The sequence below is a fragment of the Helianthus annuus genome, chromosome 3 (genome assembly GCF_002127325.2).
Source record: "Helianthus annuus cultivar XRQ/B chromosome 3, HanXRQr2.0-SUNRISE, whole genome shotgun sequence".
In the NCBI taxonomy this organism is placed as follows: Eukaryota; Viridiplantae; Streptophyta; class Magnoliopsida; order Asterales; family Asteraceae; genus Helianthus; species Helianthus annuus.
In genome coordinates, this window is record NC_035435.2 from 46786710 (window position 1) to 46809030 (window position 22321).

A 22321-nucleotide genomic window follows, 5' to 3' on the forward strand; every position below is an offset into this window, starting at 1 on the left:
TTGAAGGAGATGTTGCCGTCGAACAAGGGAGAGGAGAAGAGAGAACTAGGGTTTTGTGTGTGTTGTGAATTGTGAGAAACTAATCCCTAAGGTGGGATATGTTTACGTGTAAGATGGGAGTGGTTCGAACCCTTCCTTGGGCTGCCTTTGATCTCGAATTCAAGGAGTGTGGGCTGAGAGGAGTGTGGCATGTACGGCCCAACTTGGGCTTGTGCGTTTGGGTCGTATTGTGCGGCTAGGACTTGTTATTCACTTATATACATAATACAACTACATGTAACACATAATAATCAACTTATAATCATTTTATTAAAATCAACTACCCAAATAATCATATAAGGTTCACACACATTACATCAAAGCACAAAGATAGGTTCGGAAATGCGAGTTGTCACAACTGTCTCCATATCTTGAGTGCAAACACCACTGCTCCCAACTCCAAGTTGTGAGTAGTCTAGTTCTTTTCGTGAACCTTGACCTGGCGTGATGCGTAAGCAATGACTTTCTCACGTTGCATCAACACACAACCAAGTCCTTGGATTGACGCGTCACAATGAACCACGAAATCATTTGTGCCTTCGGGCAACGAGAGAATAGGTGCGCCACAAAGCTTTAACTTCAACTGTTGAAACGCGGATTCCTGAGCATCATCCCACCGGTAGGTGACACCCTTCTGAGTTAAAATAGTAAGAGGCTGCGCAATCTTCGAGAAATCCTTGATAAACCTTCTGTAGTAGCCCGCCAAACCCAAGAATTGACGGATTTCAGTTGGAGTTCGAGGTGCAGGCCAATTCTTGATCGAGTCAACCTTGGATGGATCAATGTGAATCCCATCCTTATTGACTACGTGGCCTAGAAAGTGGACTTCACGAAGCCAAAAGTCACATTTCGAAAACTTAGCATAAAGCTGTTCTGTTCGAAGGAGTTCCAGAATGAGTCGCAGATGATGCTCGTGTTCCTCCTGACTCTTGGAATAGATCAGGATGTCGTCGATGAAAACAATAACGAACTTATCCAAGTATGGTTTGCACACTCGGTTCATGAGATCCATGAAAACCGCAGGTGCATTTGTCAACCCGAAAGGCATGACCAGAAACTCATAGTGTCCGTAACGAGTCCTGAATGATGTCTTAGAGATGTCCTCATCTCGGACTCTCAGCTGATGATAGCCTGATCTCATATCAATCTTAGAGTAGAAGCTCGACCCTTGCAACTGGTCGAACAGGTCATCGATTCGAGGTCGAGGATAACGATTCTTCACGGTCACCTTGTTGAGTTCGCGGTAGTCTATGCACATGCGGAAGGTACCGCCTTTCTTCTTCACAAACAAAACTGGAGCTCCCCAGGGTGAAGAGCTAGGACGAATGAAACCCTTGTCCAAAAGTTCCTGTAGTTGCGTGGACAATTCTTCTAGTTCAGATGGAGCTAAACGATAAGGTGCACGAGTTATTAGCGCTGCTCTAGGAGCTAGCTCGATTTGAAACTCGACCTGACGATGAGGTGGAAGTCCAGGTAATTCCTCAGGGAATACCTCAGGGAAGTCGCGTACGATAGGAATGTCTTCAATCTTCTTCTCTTTTGTTGAGGTGTTAGTAACGAGGGCTAGAATAGCAGTGTGGCCTTTTCGCAAACACTTTTGGACCTTAAGGAAAGAGATGATACCCACAACAGCACCACTCTTGTCACCATAAATAACGAGAGGTTCATCGCTAGAACGAGGGACGCGAACAATCTTCTCCTTACAGATTATTTACGCTCGATGTTGGGATAACCAATCCATCCCAATAACAACGTTGAAACTACCAAGAACAATGGGGATAAGATCGATAGAGAAGGTCTAACCAGCTAGAGCGAGATTACAACCCTTAACTATATGTGTGGCCTCAAGATTTTTACCGTTTGCTAGTTCTACAATATGCTTGGAATCCAGAGAGATTGGGGTACGCTTAAGCATCTGACTAACCCTTATGGACATGTAACTAGTATCGGCTCCCGAATCGAACAAAACAGAAACAAAGTAATCATCCAGTAGAAACTTACCCGTCACAACGTTGGGATCGTTTCTTGCTTCACCCAGACCAATCACTAATGTCCCTGTTGTTGTTTCCATTGCCCTGATTGTTCTGATTGTTGTTTTGATTCTGATTCAGCTATGGGCAGTTCCTCTTGAAGTGGCCTTCAGCTCCACATTGAAAACACCCTCTGTTGTTACCCTGCTGTTGTTGCTGCTGCTGCTGGTGGTTCTGTGGGGCTTGTTGCTGTTGCTGCTGGCGATTCTGATTTGCAGGATGTGGGCTCCTACAATCTTTTGCTGCGTGACCAGGTTTGTTTCATCTATACAGCGACCCTTGCTGCACGGCCCGTTGTGGTGCAAGTTACAACGGTTGCACTTAGGGTGGTTTCCTCTGTACGCTCCCTGACCTTGATTACCAGAAGACTGCTGACTGGGGCTCTTGTAGTAGTCAGTCCTTCGCTGCTGAGACTGAGACTGAACAGAGCTTGAACCCTTGCTAGAATTTCCATCCCATTTGCGCTTGTTGTTACTGGGAGCATCAGAAGTAGTGGCACTAATACGCTTAGGTAGCTTGTTCTGCTTGACTGCCTGGTCTGTGAGGCGGTGGGACAGTCGTATGATCTGCTGGATCGTGGGAAGGTTGGCTGAAGTTACCATGCTCTGAATCTCTGGCACTAAACCCTTGATGTAGAGCTCGATACGCTTGTAAGGAGGATTTGACATGTTGGGACACAATGCAGCCAACTCGTTAGAACGCTTCGTGTAGGCCTCGATTTCCGACCCTACCATCTTAAGGTCGTAGTACTCCACCTCCAACTTATGAACGTCATCACGATGGCAGTATTCTTCTTTGATCAGCTCCTTAAAGTCGTTCCATAGGGTGGCATTAGCAGCTGCCAACCCTAACATCTGCACCTGTGCGTTCCACTAGGAGAGCACACCACCTTCAGGTGTTCCAGTTGCAAACCCTACTAGCTACACGGCATTCACACATCTCGAAAACATATTTGATCTTCTCAAACCAGTGAAAAAGACCTACAGCTCCTTTTGTGCCACTGAAAGTACTAGGGCGACAATCCATGAAGGTCTTGAACGTACACACGCGAGGCTGAGCATTTTGACCTCCTGCTTGAGCTGCTGCTAGAGCCTCAGCAACTCGTTCGTTGATTAGTGTCGTCAGTTGGGCCTGAGTCAAGTTGAGGCATCCACTCATGATCTTCACATCGAGAAAAACACAAGTGAGAACGGTGACGTAGAGGTGTGAAAAGTATGGGATGACAGAAGAGAGTAAGCACTCAGGGTTTCAGGCAAACCGTTGTTACGTTAACTAAGCATACCATTAATAATGCACTATGTAAACTAATAGGCAGGCAATACACACATAAATCATACCACCTATAATGTTGAGTCTTGCATATGGAGTGAAGCGTCGTTGTGGATCGTTGAGCACTGAACAAGTTATAGTCTGGTTTTTGTCAAAAAGCTTTTTCTCTTTTTAAAATCAAGTTCTCTATAACCAATGGCTCTGATACCAATCTGTCACACCCCCAATTTCCACAAGCGGAGTATCAACGCAGGGAGCATGACATGACCAGGATCCAGCCACCAATCATATTGGACAATATAAATAAATAAATAAAATCCAAACCAAACAATATAATTGGTGTCAAAACAATTTAACAAAGTTTAAGTTATCAGCGGAAGCATTAAGTTCAAAACCAAAACATAAGTTTAGAGTTCATAAGTTTATCATGAACACACAACTGTCCATGTTCCACAACGACTCCTCTCATGCAAGCTCCTACTAAGAACCTAACGACCTGCAAGGCATGTAACAACGAATCAACAACAATGTTGAGCGAGTTCACAGTTGGTTTTCCATTTTAATGTTGTTCCAAAAACCATAAGTTATTTCAAAAACTATGAGTTAACCTGTTCCTTATTTCCCAAACCATATACCGTGGGGGCTACCACATGTTGTAAACCACTAGACCCGTTACCATATCGACTACTGACTTTAGTCATGTTTATGTACCCTGCGTCAATGTCTATCATCATTGACTAAGTGCCCAAGTACATTAGTCCACTCTCGTCCTCTGCGGCACGGTGTGAGGCTTGTCAGACCTAATAGCGCTATTTAACTAATGACCCGTTCGCCAATGACCCGGCGATTAAGTCGATATAAAAATGAGGGACTTCATGATAGAGTTTCGTCTAGTAAGTGCTATGTTGTCATCCTTCCGAAGGAGGATGAAGGTACGTATTCTACCCAAGGAGAATACGTAGGTTTTCAATGTTGTCATCCTTCCCAAGGAGGATGGAGGTACGTATCCTACCCAAGGAGGATACGCAGGTTTCAATACTGTTCTTTAACCCATTCCCAAACCACCGGGAATCCCATGCCTTGTAGAAAGTGTGAACTCACCTTAGATTAGCTCGGCAGATAAATAGAAGGTCTCTTGAGCTAATTGTGGTAAACCATGTCCTAACATGGTTACCATACAAGTCAGGTCTAGGTTCAAGTAACACACATACGTTTCACACATAAACTATCAGTTCACGTACACAGAAGGATCATGGCATACACATTGTGTCATGGCAGTTCAACAACAGTACCTAACTAGTTCAACAGTAACATATAAGCATTCGTTCAAAGTCTAAATGTGCGATCCAAGTGTTTGGGCTGGTGGAAGTGTGCGAGCCCAACACTGATGTGTGCGAGCCCACCATGCACGACCTAATGGTTGCCCGGCCCACAATCAAGGGTGTGCGATTCATTCTTAATTGTGCGATCCGAGGGGTGTGCGATCCAACATATACCCAACCCAATAAAGATGTGCGGCCCAATAATCATTAAGCAGTCCAAATATTTGTGCGGCCCACCATGGTGTGCGATCAGCACCAAGGTGTGCGATCCACACTATGGTGTACGATCATGCAGTATCAGGGTTGTACCATGTGCAGCATCAAGTGTACTATTAAAGGTGTGCGACTAGGCAGGTGTGCGATCATGCATTAAAAAGCGGTACGTTATGCATCAACAGTTGTACTACATGCAACCTAAGGTGTGCGATTTAATGTGTGCGATCAAGACTTGTGCGATTACTAGGTGTGCGATTAAGACTTGTGCGATCAGTTATGTGTGGCCGTGATTTAAGGAGATCAGTTAATCCATTCAACAGTTTCCATCTTTGCATCAGATCGATCAAACCAAGAAATCACCATATAATTCTCATGAACCCTAATTAACATCTAATCATGAATAACAACCTATCATAACATTCAATCACATTATCAGATCAATGATTTTGAATACTAACATGCAACCCTAATCATCATACAAATCATGACTAATAATTTTATCATGAGGTCATTACACAATCATCGATCATGGCATCAAACCGTTTCACACGAACATCATGCAATATCCAATCCAATCATGCTTGTATATCACTGATTCATTCATCCAACACAAGCAACTATTCTTGTCAAGTATCATATAATCGGCCCTAGAACAACATCCCACCATACAATTTCCTTCTAACAGTTTTCTATCCAAATCTTAGCAACATACAATCTTGCAAACAATCATTAACAAGTATATATTCAAACAACACCTTATGCATCGATTGCTAGGGAAAACAACAAGGATCAATACTAACCGGATCTAAGGATGAAACAAGTGAGCTTGGCCTGAGAGAGCTTTGAACCGAAGTGAAGGGCTGCCGTCGAACAAGAGGGAGGAGAGGGGAGCTTAGGGTTTTGTGTGTTTTCTTGTGCTTGCAAATTATGAGAAACAAACCCCACTAATGGGTGTTTGTATGCGTATAAGAGGAGTGGGCCAATCCCAACTTTGGGCTGCCCTTGGCCACAGGTTCGAACCAAACAGGATTGGGCCGAGAGGAGTGTGTGACATGGGACAAGGTGTGCGGCCCAAAGGGTTTGTGCGATCGGTTATATGTTGTGCGACCAAGTTCGTTAACCATACATACAACACACTCACATAACACGTAATCATAAACAAACTCAAAACATTTCATTGCAATCAAACATAACAATTTATCAAGTAGTGTTCATACAAGTTACATCAAAGCACAACGAAAGGTTCAAAAATACGAGTTGTCACAGTCCTCGCCATCATCTGACCGTTAAGCTAAACAGAGAAATCCATGGATGTTGTAAACCTTGACTGTTACGACGAAACCACCATCATCGTCGTCATCAGCGGCCGGCCTCCAAAGCCGCCGCTGTGTCTCGAAACCCTAGACACAACAGGTGTTATCGCCGGAGTATGATGGACGCTGGGAGGGCTTGGCTATTGACGATTCTCCTTCTCCATCTCTGTCTTTTTCTGTGTTTTGATGCGCCATGTGTTTTACAACAATGGAGACGGGCGGTGGTTTTTTATGAGTTTTTGATATGTGGCAGGCCTGTTAACAAAAGCCATATGCGTGGCTTTCAAAAACTTGGCCCAATAGAAGAGTGGCACCACATGGGAGTCACTATTCATTTGGGCTTTCTTATTAATAGATATTAATATTAATATTAATTGATTCGATCGTGTACAATAGAGAATCATGTGCGAAGCATACAGGGAGTGACAAGTCTTGTTGGTAGGAAGTGAATTTTAGTCTTTTCTCAGTGAACTTGTTTCCCCCTTTATTTTCAAACGACTATAACTTTCTCATACGTGAATTTTTTAAATAAATTTTTTTACATTATATTAACAAGCATTTTATTCTCTTTAATTAGCCTATTGTTATAGTTTTATTAAAAATATTACAGGATTTTGAATACCTATTACGTGTTTTGTTTTTACATAACCGCTTAACGGGGTTACACATAAAATACTATAATGAAATCACGTAATGGGTATTTAAAATCACATATTCACTTACTGGATATTCAAAATCACGTAATCACGACAGGAGTATTCAAAATCCTATAATGTTTTTTAAGAAAACTGTAGCAATATGCTGCTCGAATTAAGGATAATGAAATTCTCGTTAATACTATGTAATTTTTATAAAAAAATATCAACGTATGAAAAAGTTATTACCGTTTGAAAAGTAAGAAGGAAGTGGGTTTATGAGTCAATAATATTTGATTTTCCTGTTTTCCCATTTACATCACTTATTTTCCTTGTTTTTAGTTATCCAAATTCTAAATTTAAGGATCACTTAATCTCAACCATTGATCAACTCTTTTCCTACACTTCGTACACTTCATTCCTTTTAATACAATAACATTTCTCTACATGATTTAGCGATCACTTAATTTTAATCATTAATCAACTCTTTTCTTACACTTCGTACACTTCTAGAATAACCTTTCTCTTCATGATAATTCATCATAGCCTTTTAATATTGGCATCGAGTTATAAATAATTTAAATTTGTTATATGCTCAAAAAAATATTATTACATGATGTACAAAATCAATATAATATCTTTATGTTTTTATTATTTAAGAATCTAGTAAAAAAAGAATACAATTATTAATTTATTCACTCTCACAGAATCAACATTTCATGTAGAAGGTAGCTCGGACTATTGATGTCGATGCATTTCCATTTTAGTTAATTAATGCTGCCTTTAACAAAAAAAAAAGAATAAAATAAAATAAACATTTAGATGAATGACAAAGTCGTATCATTAATGAATGCAACATTTCTTTACACCAAAATAAGTTGGTCCCCTGCGTAGTGATGCAATCTCACGACCAAATAATACGTCATCAGAGCTATATAAAAGGTTACTTTTATGAAAGAAAATGAATTGGCCAACGAAAGCACTAGTAAATCTAAAGTACATTGTATAAAAATATCAATTATTAAAGAAAATTTGGTTTTATAAGTGGATGGAAGATAAAAATAGTAAATCTAAAGTACATTGTATAAAAATATCAATTATTAAAGAAAACTTGGTTTTATAAATGGATGGAAGATAAAAATAATATGTATGTATGTGTCCCACGGAATCGTAAAAACAAGGATAGCAAAGTCACATTAGGTATGCACCTTTGTATGGGTAGGAAAGGTTCAATTAAATACACAATGAGAAAATTCGAAAACTCTTCTTAATAAATGAAAGGGGGCTTTAAATAAAGGAGAGACAAAAATTAGAAAAAATATATATATATATATAAAATTTCAGACATTTCAATCTTCTTCGAATGTTATTATTTAAAAAAAAAATTGTACCATAAGATAAAAAAAAATTATCTTACATTCGAGCATATTTTTTTGACACAAACAAAATATTTAACGTGGCGTTCTTTTTTCAATGCTACTATTATAGTATTGCATATATACAATACTACTTAGCCTTAGGGTTTAGGTTTTGTGTTAGTTTAGTTTTTAGGGTTTAGGTTTTGTGTTAGTTTAGTTTTTAGGGTTGGGTTTTAGAAGGGTTTAGGTTTCGAGTTTAGTTTTTAGGTTTTTGGGGGCAGGGGTGAGGGGTTTAGGTTTTTTGGGGGTGGGGAGGTTGGTCGGTTTAGGTTTTTCGTAGTGCTGGACATGTGTAATACTAATTTTTTTTTATTGTTTTTCAAAAAAAAAAAAATTATTTCTTGAGTAAATTACAAGTTTTGTCCTTTATGTTTACATCAAATTGCAGGCGATGTCCTTTAGCGCAAAAGTTGACATCTTTTGTACTTAATGTTTCAAAATCTTACACGTTATGTCCTTTAGGCCAAACCCAGTTAGATTTTTTGGTTAAATATGGTCATGTGTAAGGCACATGAGGGTATCCTTATAATTTCACCTCTTCAGGGATTGTGGAGTAAATAACTTATATATTAAAGGACTAATTGTATAAAAAATAAAAAATAAAATATAAATATTAAAAATCATGAACTCTCTCTCTCTCTCTCTCTCTAACTCTCTCCCTCTCTCTTCTTTCTCTCTCTTACTCACGTTCTCCTCTTCCTCCTCCACTCTCTCTCTCTCCACCTTTCACCTGCTACCACCACCTCCCACCTTCCACCTTCCACCACCACCTCCACCTCATACCACCAACCTACGATTTCATGACCTTGTTCCGCCACCTATTTCAACCATTTCCTCCTTGCACCACCATTCTATCTCTCTTTCTGCACTACACCGCCCCCACAACAACCACTAACAACCATCGCCCCCACCATAGTACGCAAATATCTCAACAACAGCAACAGGTTGCCACGAACCGGATCTGACGACTTTGTAGTCAACAAGGTTTGAAGTTGTACCCAAATTATCTCTCAACCATTGGTTGAATTTTTAGAATTTGGAAAATACCATTTTGTTATTTTTTTTAACGATTTTGAAAAATTAAATAATTATGCTTGGCGATGATCATAATTTATCTGGTAATCTTGAACATGAATATTTGCAACAGACAAAATAGGTGGCAGTGACACCTTTGAAACTTTCATTGCTAATAAATGAATTTAGTGATTTGGGGATTTGGAATTTGTAAGCAAATAACTTTTTTTTCCACTGATTGTGTATGTATTATATCTTTAGAAAAGTATTGTGGTGAGTTTGGAATCTGGGAAATAAGGTTTTTAATGATTTATAAGAAAGGGGATAGGTGAAACAAGTGGTGGCGGCGGTGGTCCTCTCGAAGTTCACTAGATGTGTTTTCCGGTGGTAATCACGTGGAAGCAACATGTGGGTCATGGGCATTGAGATGGCAAAACAAGGCAGAGATCTGATCAATGGAGGCAGTGGTGGTTGGGTGTTGGTGATGGTGGTGGTGATTGGGTTGAGATTACATAGAAACAGAGAGAGAAGAGTTTGGAATTTTTTTTATTTTTCAGTTTTGTAGATACATTCCCTCTATAATAAGTGTTTACAAAATAACCCCTGGAAAGGTGAAATCACAAGTATGCCCTCATGTGCAAGGCACATGACCATACTTAACCAAAAAATCTTACTTAGTTAGGCTCAAAGGACAAACCGTGCAAGATTTTGAAACATAAAGTACAAAACTCGTCAACTTTTGCACTAAAGGATAGCGCCTGCAATTTGGTGTAAACATAAAGGACAAAACTTGTAATTTACTCTTATTTCTTTTTTATTTTAAAAATGCTAGATTTAAAGCAAAAAGCTATTTAAAACAATATTGATGTGTTTTATAATAATTTTTAGGAGTTTTCGAGTTATCACGATAAAAGGAGTTTTCGCTCGAACCCTCCCCTATACGGGTAAAAACGTTATATATAATATATATAAATGGGTACTAAAGATAGACACAATATGTGATGTTTCTTTATAAAAAACAATGAAGTACATAAAAGTTATTTGCATTTACAAACAATGATAAAACTAGATAAACTTCAATAATATCAATTCACACTTCCCTCAAATCATGAATAATCATTGTTTGTGAGAGTCTAGGATTTGGCGGTTTAGACGGAAGTTTGGCTCGGATAAAACTTATTCGATAGAATATTATTACTAAGAACGGAGTAGAAGCAGAATAGTTAGCGAAATTTCCAGTGTTTCCCCTCTGGGAACCAAAACCTCTCTCAGCTCTCACTCACATCTACTATTTATAGGCGTTCAGATCCGTGCGAATGGAGCTTCGTGCGAATGGCATTCCAGTCATTTGTGCGAATGGATCTAGTGTCCCTTCACGCGAAGGGCTCCTTCGTGCGAAGGGAACTTTTCATTACAAAACCGAACTTTTCACTCTCATCTATACAATATTCAACACACGCTCTATCTAGCATATTCGCACAGTGACGGACACACAAAATATACACTAAAAATTTCCCCCTTGTACGTCACTGTCGAAGCTTGATATTTGAAAACAAGGGCCGTGTTTGAATATTCTGCAACTTCAATCAGGCATCTTAATATCTTCAATTAATTCCCCCTTGATTGATTATTCGGGCTTGCATTATGCTCATTGTGCACAAATTCCTATTACCATGAGCGGAATCAGACGTTGTCAACACACGAGATCAGCTCCGTTTGATTGAGCTCGAATCTTGCAATACAAACCAGCACACCATAATACCATACACATTCACATACAGTTGATTTGATTATTGTTTGAGATTGAACATCGTTATCCAGTGCATCATACATACACTCATTTGAATCATTACATTATTTTTGATGATTGGTTGATTGAGGTTTGATACATTTACCTACAACACATTAAACTACATTTGGTTATATGCACATTTTCTATATACAAAAATAAACTTATCATTTTCACAAAAAACAATACGATCGACTCACCAACCTTGTTGACCAAAAACATACTTTTTACACATGATACAGGTGAACAAGAATGAAGAGGAGATCAACATAGGAATGGGACTTAGTATCAAGAAATGGACTTATAGTTGATTATCTACTTTGTACAATGTGTTTTATGTATTTGTTTCATTTGAATTATTTGTTATGTGAAACCTTTAACATAGAATTAATGAATATTTAACCATTTAATAGCAAGTCCTAAGCTTTGGATCAACCAATCATGCCCCGGGCACCTATTCCGCTGCGCGTGTCACACCCTGACTTTTGCGGAAGCGTATTATGTGTGACTTGCTTAATATCATTGCATTCAATTATAACAAACAACTATATGATAGAAACCATGATGTTCATCCATTACTAAGTTTTAAAATAATACAACCCACATTGTTTGATACCAAACGAAGACTTCAAGTTTAGATTACAAACCAACCAAATGTTTGAAGTTCCATAAAGGACTTTGACAAAAGACATAAATAAAACCAAGGCTTTGACTTGTATGTCTTATCTAAGATAAAACATCCAAGTCAAACCCTACGAAAGTGCGGATGGCATCATTTATTGTAGACACATCTTGAAAACTTTCAACCTTCACCAGATCCATCAATTCCCTGAAATACATGTAATTTGGAAACATTAACAAAAAGTTGAGCGAGTTCATGTGTTTGTATATGTGCACGAATAACCTTGTAAACATTTGTAAGTATGTATTTGTAAACCGGTATGAAAGCGTCTATGAACAGATCAATTAATAATTTGCAAGGTCATTAACATGTGTGCAACGACGTAGGAAGGCTCAAACCTAGCAGATTTTGTACCGGGCTTCTGGCTAGAAGATATAGTCACCACCTTCGGCCACTTCCGGCCCAGGGGTGGGGCTCGCAACACCCAAATAGATCTATCACTCATGTCCCTCGGTCCTTATACGAGGATTAATGGTCTTAAGTATGCGCCTACCCATTCACATGATCCAACAGTTCATTCCTTAGCTAACCATACCATTTGTAAACGTTTGTAAACAATTGTAACATGTATTTCACCCCCGAAGTTATAAAACTGAAAACAGTTAAAAAAAGGGGATATGAACTCACAATCTTGCGTTCTGCTATCCGATGTAACTCAAAGGTCCTGTCCTGAAGTCGTGCAACTACCTACACACGTGCTATGGTTTATTAGACGGCTAGGTCGTGTAACGACTCTCAGTTTTAGTTGTCATGACTTAGTATCCTTGAGTTACGTTTTTGATGTACCAAAATATTATTCCAAAGTATATAATTATTGGTTAAAATAATAATAATATTTTAACTTAAATTATATTTATTAATTATTGGGATATTTGTTAAAATAATATATTTTAACTTATTTTGTCTTGTAATCCTTCCATGAACATTTTCCCAAGGATGGGTATACTTGTATTTGTGTATTTCTAGACTTGTGTATTTTGCCAAGTATTGGTGGCGTATTCCGGTGTATGTGTACGTATGAGGATACGTATTTTCTTGTATTTATTAAGTATTCTTATACTTAATTTTTGTATTTAATTTTCCGGAATATATTTTTAATAAAAATCACCAATTTACATTCTTAAAATATATGTATTTTAACAAAACTTTTAGTGAAAATTATCTATAAACCTTCCTTGGCAAAAATAATTATATTTGCATATAAACCTCAAAAATAATATATTTCCAAGATTACCTTAGAAAATATTTATAAATCCATTTTTCACCCAAAATAATATATTCTAAATTTGTTTAAGAAAATATATATTTTCTTCAAAAATATTATATTTTCTAATTGTTCAAGAAAATATATTTATTTTTCTCCATTCAAAATAATATATTTTCTACTTGAATAAAATATGATATATTTTTGTAATACTTATAAAAATCATAATTTTCGTTTCTTTGGTTTCCGAAATTCCGTTTAACTCATTTGTCACAATATAAATCTATTTTCGGAATATATATAAGTGTAGTCCATAGTCCTTGTTCGGTTTGTCCAATATTTGGGTATAAATTATATATTTGTTTTCTTTGAATTTTGGTATTATTTTGTATTACAATTTTTGTATTTTGGTAAGTTATATTATTTCCAAGTCCTAAAATAATATAACTGATACACATAATATACAAGTAGCACACAAATTGTGACTTCTAAATGTATTTTCCCAAATATATACTTAGTCACTTTTATTTATCAAAACCAACCTCCAATATTTGTAATTTTTGTAACAAAAATTATGGCAACTTTTATATGAAAAGCCATGGTTAAAATTTACTTATAAACACTTGTTTAAAAATATTTTTCTAAGTGTTTAAATTCTAGAAAAATTTTGCCATAGTTTCCCCTTAAAAATGGAGGTTTCCATGCTTTACCAAGCATATCATTTTCTTTTAAAATCATCATCAAACATCAACAAATCAACCAAGACTTACCATGAGCCAAAATCATGCAATATACACTACATCATGAACTTGAAATTTTGTAAAAACTTGTAGTAACTTACTATGTTATTTAGTAGACTTAGTTACCCTTTAAAACATGGTTCTTTGTTCATAAATATCATGCTTGAAAAATTTAGTCTTTCACAACTTATAAGATGATTTTTCTAAAAATAATTCTTTTGTATTTTTCTTGTTACAAACATGTTTCTAGTCTTGATTTAACACTAAAAATATGATTAGTTTTTTTAAAAGTCATGATCTTGTAAATCTTGTAAATAACTTTGGTTTCTTGAGAAAAATAGTTTTGTAATCATCCATTTACAAGACTTTTAACATGTATCATATTTCATCATACACAAAATCATCTTCATTTTCAAGTTCATGAGAAACATAAAGGATAATCATTTTGTCTTTCATAAGATTCATCCTCCCACTTGCTAGATCATGTGTTTAATCACAATCTAGCAAGCTTCTTATGATGTCTAACATCATAAACACAAGAAATCAACAATCAAGATTCACACACACATTAAAACAACATAGATTCTTATGATTTTAAGCTTTATGTGAAAGTTATCTTCTTGTTTCTTCATGATCTTTATGTTTAACCACTTACATAATCTTTTAACCTATCAAAAGAGAAGTAAAATCAAGTCATAAGAGTCTTACTACTAGCACATGGCTAGGGAAGAGATCAAAGATGAAGAAGATGATGAACAAGGTGGTTAAAAGCTCTAGAGAATGGTCCTTCAAGCTCCAATGGCTCCAAGCTCCTTAATCTTGCTTCTAGCACCTTAGGATCACCTTGGATCGTATGAACAAGAAGTGAAAATGGTGGTGTTGTGGTGGTGGGTTACGACCGAGAATAAGAGAAGGAGGGAGAATAGGTGAAGTGTTGATGTTGTGAAATGTGAGAAGTGAAGTTACTTGTGGTCTTTAATAACAATTCTCCAACATAGTGTTATCTAATGGTCATAATGTCTCCAAAGCATAGCACAAATCTTATTAAACAATGGCAAGAAAATCAAGGGTTGGTCCACCCTTGTAACCGTGAAAATGAGGGGGGGTATGGTAAGGATGTAATGGATAGTTAGATAACTAAGTTAGATTCTAAGTGTATAATTAAGTGTTTATATGTGTTATGATGATTTAGGGTGTGTTATGATGTTCGGTGACCATAACTAGCTCGGAAATGATAAAACAATGCTTCTAGTGAAAATATGGTGTTTCGGGTAGTGTCCGGTTGGTTACCGGTTCGTTAAGGTGCTAAATTACGCAGTGTAGTGTGATTTATGTTCCCTTTTATGACAGTTTTGATTCCCGACACCTAGGAAGGTATTATGGATCATTAAACCATAATTCTGCATAATATTGTGTTGTTAAAATGCTAATTTTTTGCTGAAAATGCATAATTCTGCAGTTTGTGTGAGTTTTAGGCACTTTCCGGCACATAAACTATCCCTTAGGAAGGAAGTTTTATGATCCTTACTTTCCTACACACTATACTAGTGTAACTCTTGGTTTTGGGCTCATTCTGTGTCTTAACATCATGTCTATCTGAGTACTGAACTCCCGTCAGTACTTCCAGCTTGTCTGATAACCGTGATAACTTTGTTTCGTGCATTAATTGGATCATAATGTGTTGCATGCAATAATGATATGAAATTATGCAACATTTAATGCACTTGTTGTGACAACCCTCACAAATCCAGGTATCCGTACAAATTAATTAATATTTAATTAGTGCTTAATTACTGTGCTTGATTACAATTGTGATTAAACTGCTTTCTGCTTTCTGATACATACATACTCATGCAACACATTTTATACTGTCACTCTATTTATTACACACAAACAATAGTGACAAACTAGATGCACAAAGCACAGTTAGCACAGTGAGCGGATAACCCAGTAAACATGCTGACAATGCCAGCACTAAACAGACATTGTTTTTGGAGGCCAGTGTGAGCCAGGAATAGAATACTACACTAGTAGGGAGTGTAGGGAGGTGAGGACCATAAAACTGCGTCACTAGGTGATAGTTATAGTGACCGGAAGTGCCTAAAACATACTTGAAGTGCAGAATTCTGCAATAAATAAACAAAATTCAGCATTTAACAATGCTAGTAAAGTGCAAAAACTTGGTAAAATAGTCCTAGACACTTTCCAAAGTGTTGGGAATTTAATGTGTCACTAAAAACAATATAAAAGACACTTTAAAGCTTTATTTAGCACTTTAACGGATCAACATCCAACCGAACAACCGAACCTTACCCGGAACATAAAAATATTGCCAAATACATTGTTTTTACTTTTCTGAGCTAGTTAGGGTCTCCGAACACCCTAACACACTTTATATTAGATAACACACAATAACATACTAACTATATCATTAGATCTTAACTAAAGTGTAACTAGATCATCACCACCCAACCCCATACCACCCCTCCTTCGACGGTTACATGTGGGGTGGACACCCCCACATTTCTTTTGATTATTTAATTGAGATTGTTGTTGGTTAAATGGACATATTGTATGTTGGACAAACTTAAGACTTGGATTATAAATTAACACCAAAGATCATCATCTTCTCTCATCACACCACTCAACAAACAACCACTCTCCTTCCCTCTTCCCTCACTTACGGCCGCCATCACCACACCACACTACCACCACCATCAAGTCTTGTTCAAGCATTTTCCAAACACTCAAAGGTGCAAGAGATCATACAAGTAGGCTTGGTGCACTCGGAAGCTCAAGGACCACTCTAGTTTTCTTTTATCCACCACTTTTACGCCTTGTTTCTCCCCTAGCCTTGTGCTAGTAGTAAGTGCTTAAAAACTTCATCTTGTTCTTGTTTTTAGTGGTTAATAGACGATTGAATGGTGAAATGTTAAGAAACACTAAGGAACATAAACTAATCTTGAAACATAAAGGGATAAAGAGTGGATAAAGAGAAGATATATGGTTAAATCATGTTGATCTTGTGTTGTTATGATTATTGGATGATGTTTGTTAGTAGAAGTAAGATGGATCATCATCTAGACTTGCTAGATCATGTTTAAGAACATGAACTAGTAAGATGTAAATGTTAGAGTTATGAAGAATGATGAAACCATCCATACACGAACTTTGAACTTGAATAAATATAATTTTTCTTGAAAAATAAAGATGTAAACTTGTAGATCTAAAGATCTACAAGTGGTTTTTCGGAAGAACCAAGTGAAAAATACTAGTTTTGTTAAAACCCGGATCTTGTATGAACTAAATACATTTTTAGTAAGTAAACAAGTGTATAAACACTTGTGTAGAAAGAAAATTCCACAAAGAAATATTTTTGAAATTCATGACTAGAAGTTGCGAAAATACATATTCTTTAAAAATAATTTTTTTAAGAAACTAATCTTATTTTTAAAGATAAGAAGACCTACTAAGTGTGTTAGTGATTTACTACATATTTTTACAAACTTTCAAGTTCATGAGTTTAAGATTTAGTCTTATTTTTGTCAAGATTAGTGATTAAATATTGTATGTTGTTGATTGTTAAATTGTTTGATTAATTTTACAAAAGAAAATGATATGCTAAAAGCATGGACACCTCCATTTACAGAGGAAACTCTGGCGAAATTTTTCTAGAATTACGACACTTAGAAATATTTTTCTAACAAGTGTTACAAATATATTTTTAACATTATTTTTCTAAATAAACTTCTCCATGATTTTATTACAAAAATACCAAGTACCGGAGGTGGATTTCGTAAATAAAATTTGTTAAATATATATTTAGAATATATATTTTAATAAAACGCTTGTGTGATTGATTGTTATTTTGTGTACTAGATATATTATTTTTAGGGTAAAAATATTATAACTTGAAAATATTGTGAAATTACGACTCCAAAATAATATCAACGCTCTCACAAAATAAATATTTAAGATACACAAGTATTGTTACAACGCTAAAACGTAACTTATGTAGTATTTCTGAAAAATACTCTTATATGTATATTTTGATAAGTATTATTTTGGAAAATATATGAAGTAAAATACAATATTTTTGGGCAAAATATATGTATTTTGGAATTTAAAACATTTTTGACTAGTGATTAAAATATATTTTTCAAGTGAGACTTAAAAATATATTTTCGGAATTATAAGTATACATGTATTATTACCCCCAACCTTGGGAAAGAATATACTTATAAAATAATTAAGAAGTGTGAATATGAAATAGTTGTCTAACTATTTCCCAAAAACGTTAAACCCTAAGCCAAGGCACGGACGTCCGTCTAATAGGGATTAGTACGTGTAGGTCGTCACGCAGCAGATAGAGTTGGAGATTGACGTTTCTGGATACGCACTTCTGTGAGTTCATGTCCCCCTTTTCTCTTTACTGTTTTCAGTTTTATACTTCGGGGGTGAAATACATGCGACAATTATTACAAACATTTATTACATGGTATGGTTAGCGTAGGGAGGGTTTATACTACTAGGTCATGTGAGGGGTGGGTACAACACTTGAGGCCATTAATCCTCGTTGTAGGACCGAGGGACACAAGAGTTATAGATCTATTTGGGTGTAGCGAGCCCACACCCGTGAGGCCGGGGAGGACCATAGAGGTGACTGTGTCTTACAGCCGAAGCCTGGTAACAAATTTGCTAGGTTTGAGTTTCCCTGCACTTTCTTACACATACCAGTGGCTTTGCAACCCATTGGTGATCTCTTTTTCCTTATTGCTACATACCAGGGACTTTTATACATACATTAACGGTTTATACATACTCACTTTTACATGAACTCGCTCAACTTTTTGTTGATTTTTCAAACTACATGTATTTCAGGAAATTAGGGGATCTGGCAAGGTATGCAATGTCGTCAAGCTGCGTAGGAATAATGATGTCATCCGAGTTTAGGAAATGTGACCTTTGCCTGGACGGGTTACAAGTCTTAAACTGTGTTTTCTTTATTCATGTCTTTTGGTTGTTTCTCGTGAACATATTTTAAATTATGTCATGTTGTAATTTGTTTTAAGCGTCAACTTTTTAAAACAATTTTGTCATGTTTACTTTAAAACTTGTTGAATGGATGAACATCATGGTTTTATTTTCATGTAGCATTGTTGTGATAATTGCTATGGTATTAAGAAGTCACACCAAATAAACCCACGCTTCCGCAAAAGCCAGGGTGTGACAGCTTAGTATCAGAGCATTGATCATAGCGAACTAGGATTCTTTCTCGAGTCTAGACTATGATCACTAGGGCTCTCACGAAAATATTTTTACATTGCATACACTGAAACGTCCAGATCCAGGACACAAAACATTTTTACGAACAAAAAGTACGAGCACTTTTTCACAATTTATGGTTCAGTCTTAGAGACTGAGGGAGTTCAGCCCTAGAGGCTGGGGAGGTTCAGCTTTCGAGGCTGGGGAGGGTTCAGTCATAAAGACTGAGGGGCCAATCTTAGAGATTGGGGAGGTTTAGTCTTAGAGACTGGGAGGTTGGTCTTAGAGGCCAGGGAGTTAGTCTGAAAGACTAGGAGGTTCAGTCTGAGAGGCTGGGAGGATAGTCTAGGAGACTAGGAGAATTATTTGTTTGCTTTATGGTGACTTACATGTTTATTTGACCTTATGTTGATTATTTGTGCATATGTGTGGTTGTATTACAGACATCATGCCATTATCCTCAGACACAGGAGTGTCAGAAACACTTGACCCCATGGCGATCGTGTCAGATGATGACATTCTGTCAGAGCGAGAGGTCTACACATCAGACACCACCAGCACTGACGACGATGATTTCCAGCCGTTCGCGCTGCCTGACGTCGGAGTTGAGCCTGCTGATGGCCTTCCTGCCGGGGATTTACCACTTGCGGTGATCCCTTCTCCTATACCGCTTGCTGCTTTTCCAGTCGTAGACATGCCACTCGATGTCGTTTATGACGATGACATTGATCTATTCGAGGCGGATCCACCTGAGGCTGACCATGAGGGCGGGGCCCCTATTATTGCTGACGCCATTCTTCCCATTGCTGAGGCCCCCGTAGAGGAGCTTCCTGTTGGTTCACCTGTCCCAGATTCATTTGAGTCTGTGGCGTCTGCATCTTTGCACGACCTGGGAGTGCAGCATCACTCTCATGACGCCGACCCAGACATGGCGTTACCAGCTGCACCTACTCCTGCACACGAGTTCGAGTTTAACCACGAGGTCGATGATGATCTGGATCCAGTCTTTCCCCCTGATTTCGATCCTGACCAGGAGATCGAGTTCATTCACCTGGACCACCCCTTAGAGGCGCCCGTAGCTCCTATTGATCCTTTGTTTGACGTTCCAGCTGATTTCGATATGGATCTTGTTGACCCGGAGCCTGTTGTGGCCCCTGAGCCAGTCGTTGTTCCTAATCCTGCACTAGAGCATGCCCCTGTTCATGACGATGCACCAGCCATTGCACCTCTTATTGACAATATACCCATTGCTGATCTTCCCGTTGTTGCTCCACCGTTGGTGGATGACCCTGTTGTTGATGCACCGTTACCTGCTCCCGTGCCGGTATTGTTTGACCATGCACCCTTTGCTGCTCATATAGATCCACGATATGCCAACACCCGCAACGGGTGGATCGATGACGATTACCCACCATTTGTGTTACCTGCTACACCTCCAGTAGCACCCGTTTCAGCACCCACTGATATCCCGTTGTTTCCCCCACACATCACAGACGCTCATCGCACTGATCTCCCTATTACGTTCCTCCAGGACATACCGTCGCCTCGTCCTGGAGAGGGGTCATCGAGGCAACCGCCTGTTTCTGCTCCACCCATGTTGTCATCACCATTTCCGTTCACACCTCAGTTTCCTCATGTTGCACCACCTACTGCACCATCTTTCATGCCATCGAGCGAGCCATTCTTATGAACTACGCCCCCTATCATGCCACTGTCTGATCCGTATCACCCGTACCATGTTGGGTACTCTACGGTGGACATCCTTACATCCTTGATGATACAGCAGGAGGCATTGACACGTCGTATTCAGGAGTTGGAGAGAGCTCCACGACCACCTTGCCATTGTCAGACCCCATTAGCAGCACCGCACCCTCCACATCCACTTTCCCCCGATTCAGACGCCCGTTTTTGAACGTCCGAGCAGCAGATAGCATATTTGCTGCGCGTCTGTCGTGCTTTAGAGGAGGACTAGTTACACATGCGTCGCTTGCTTTTCTCTCGTTTTCCTCCTCCTCCTCCTCCGCCATCAGCATAGGCATTTTGGTTCGACGCAGGTAGACTTTTGGTGAGAAGACCGCGATTGTGCCGACTATACAGCTTTTTGAAGACTGCATTTTGATGTCATGACTTTTGATATTTAGTTTTTGGTTTTTGTAGATGGCTAGATAGTTCGGACAAGGGCGATGTGGCCCTTAGTCACTTTTGATGTACGATACAGTTATAAAACTTGTAAACATTGTATTGTGGTCTTGATTTTATGATAGTGCAATCACAGTATTCTCATTATATGTGTTGTTGGATTGATTGTTTTAACTTTATAACATGAGATGTTATGTGCTTGATGAATGTTGTTACGTACGTATACTATTTACTTACTATGACCTGACCAACGTGAAACATCTTTTAGAAGATGCCTCCAAGACGTGACCCGTGCATGCCCACTAATGAGGCAGAACTTCAAGGGATCATTGCTGCAGTTATCGTGCAATACGCTGCTTCTCATGCAGAAACGAGCGGAAATATCTCGCACAATCACGGCAATAACAATCCACCCAATGGTAATGTTAAGTCGTTTGAGATATACCATGATACATTTGGATATTTATAGCACGTACGCTAATACCATTTGTAAATCCTAACGTATGTGCAGGGTGCACTTACAAGCAATTTCTTGATTGCAAGCCCGTGAATTTCGACGGCACAGGAGGTGCTGTTGCGTTTGCTAGATGGGCTGAGAAGACTGAATCTGTTCTTAGAATGAGCAAGTGTGCTCCCGAGCAACAAGTGACCTACATCTCAGGGCTGTTTCTGGATGGAGCCCTATCTTGGTGGAATTTGCAAGTGCAAACTCTGGGAGAAGCTACTGCTTATGCAATGTCATGGAATGAGCTGAAGGAGCTCATGAGAAGGAAGTACTGCTCGCGTGCTGAAATTCAGAAGCTGGAGACTGAATTCTGGCATCTAAAAATGGAAGGTCCTAAGATTGCAGAGTATGTTCAGAGATTCCGAGATTTGTCCCATGTAGTGTCGTACATGGTCACACCGGAGTTCAAACGTATTGAGCGCTTTATATGGGGATTGGCACCTCAGATCATGAGAATGGTTACTACTTCCAAGCCCGCAACCATCACAGAAGCCATTGATCTTAGTGTGGCTCTTACTGAGGAAGCTATTCGATTGAACAAGTTCTCAGTGTCTGAACCGAAGAAGAAAGAGACTCATGTGGAGTCGTCTGGTGAAAATAAAAGGAAATTTTCGAACTACAAGCAAGGTATAAGCATTGAAAACAAGAAGGGTGAATCAAGCACACCGGCCAGAGCTGCAACCGGTGTTGAGAATAAAGGAAAGGGTTACATGGGTACTCTGCCCAAGTGTAATACGTGCC

At 38.2% G+C, this 22321-nt stretch overlaps 1 protein-coding gene across 1 annotated transcript; it reads left to right on the forward strand.

Annotated features, from left to right (window-relative positions):
- The first annotated feature begins 19429 nt into the window (after positions 1 to 19429).
- Positions 19430 to 20626, forward strand: LOC110931585 (proline-rich protein 36-like). The gene has a single exon (XM_022174969.1). It carries the CDS (start codon positions 19430 to 19432, stop codon positions 20624 to 20626), a length of 1197 nt encoding a protein of 398 aa, XP_022030661.1.
- The last annotated feature ends 1695 nt before the right edge of the window (positions 20627 to 22321 follow it).

Bases quoted from the DNA above. Each gene is read 5' to 3' on its own strand.
- LOC110931585 (XM_022174969.1), top strand. From the start codon at position 19,430: ATGGCGATCGTGTCAGATGATGACATTCTGTCAGAGCGAGAGGTCTAC.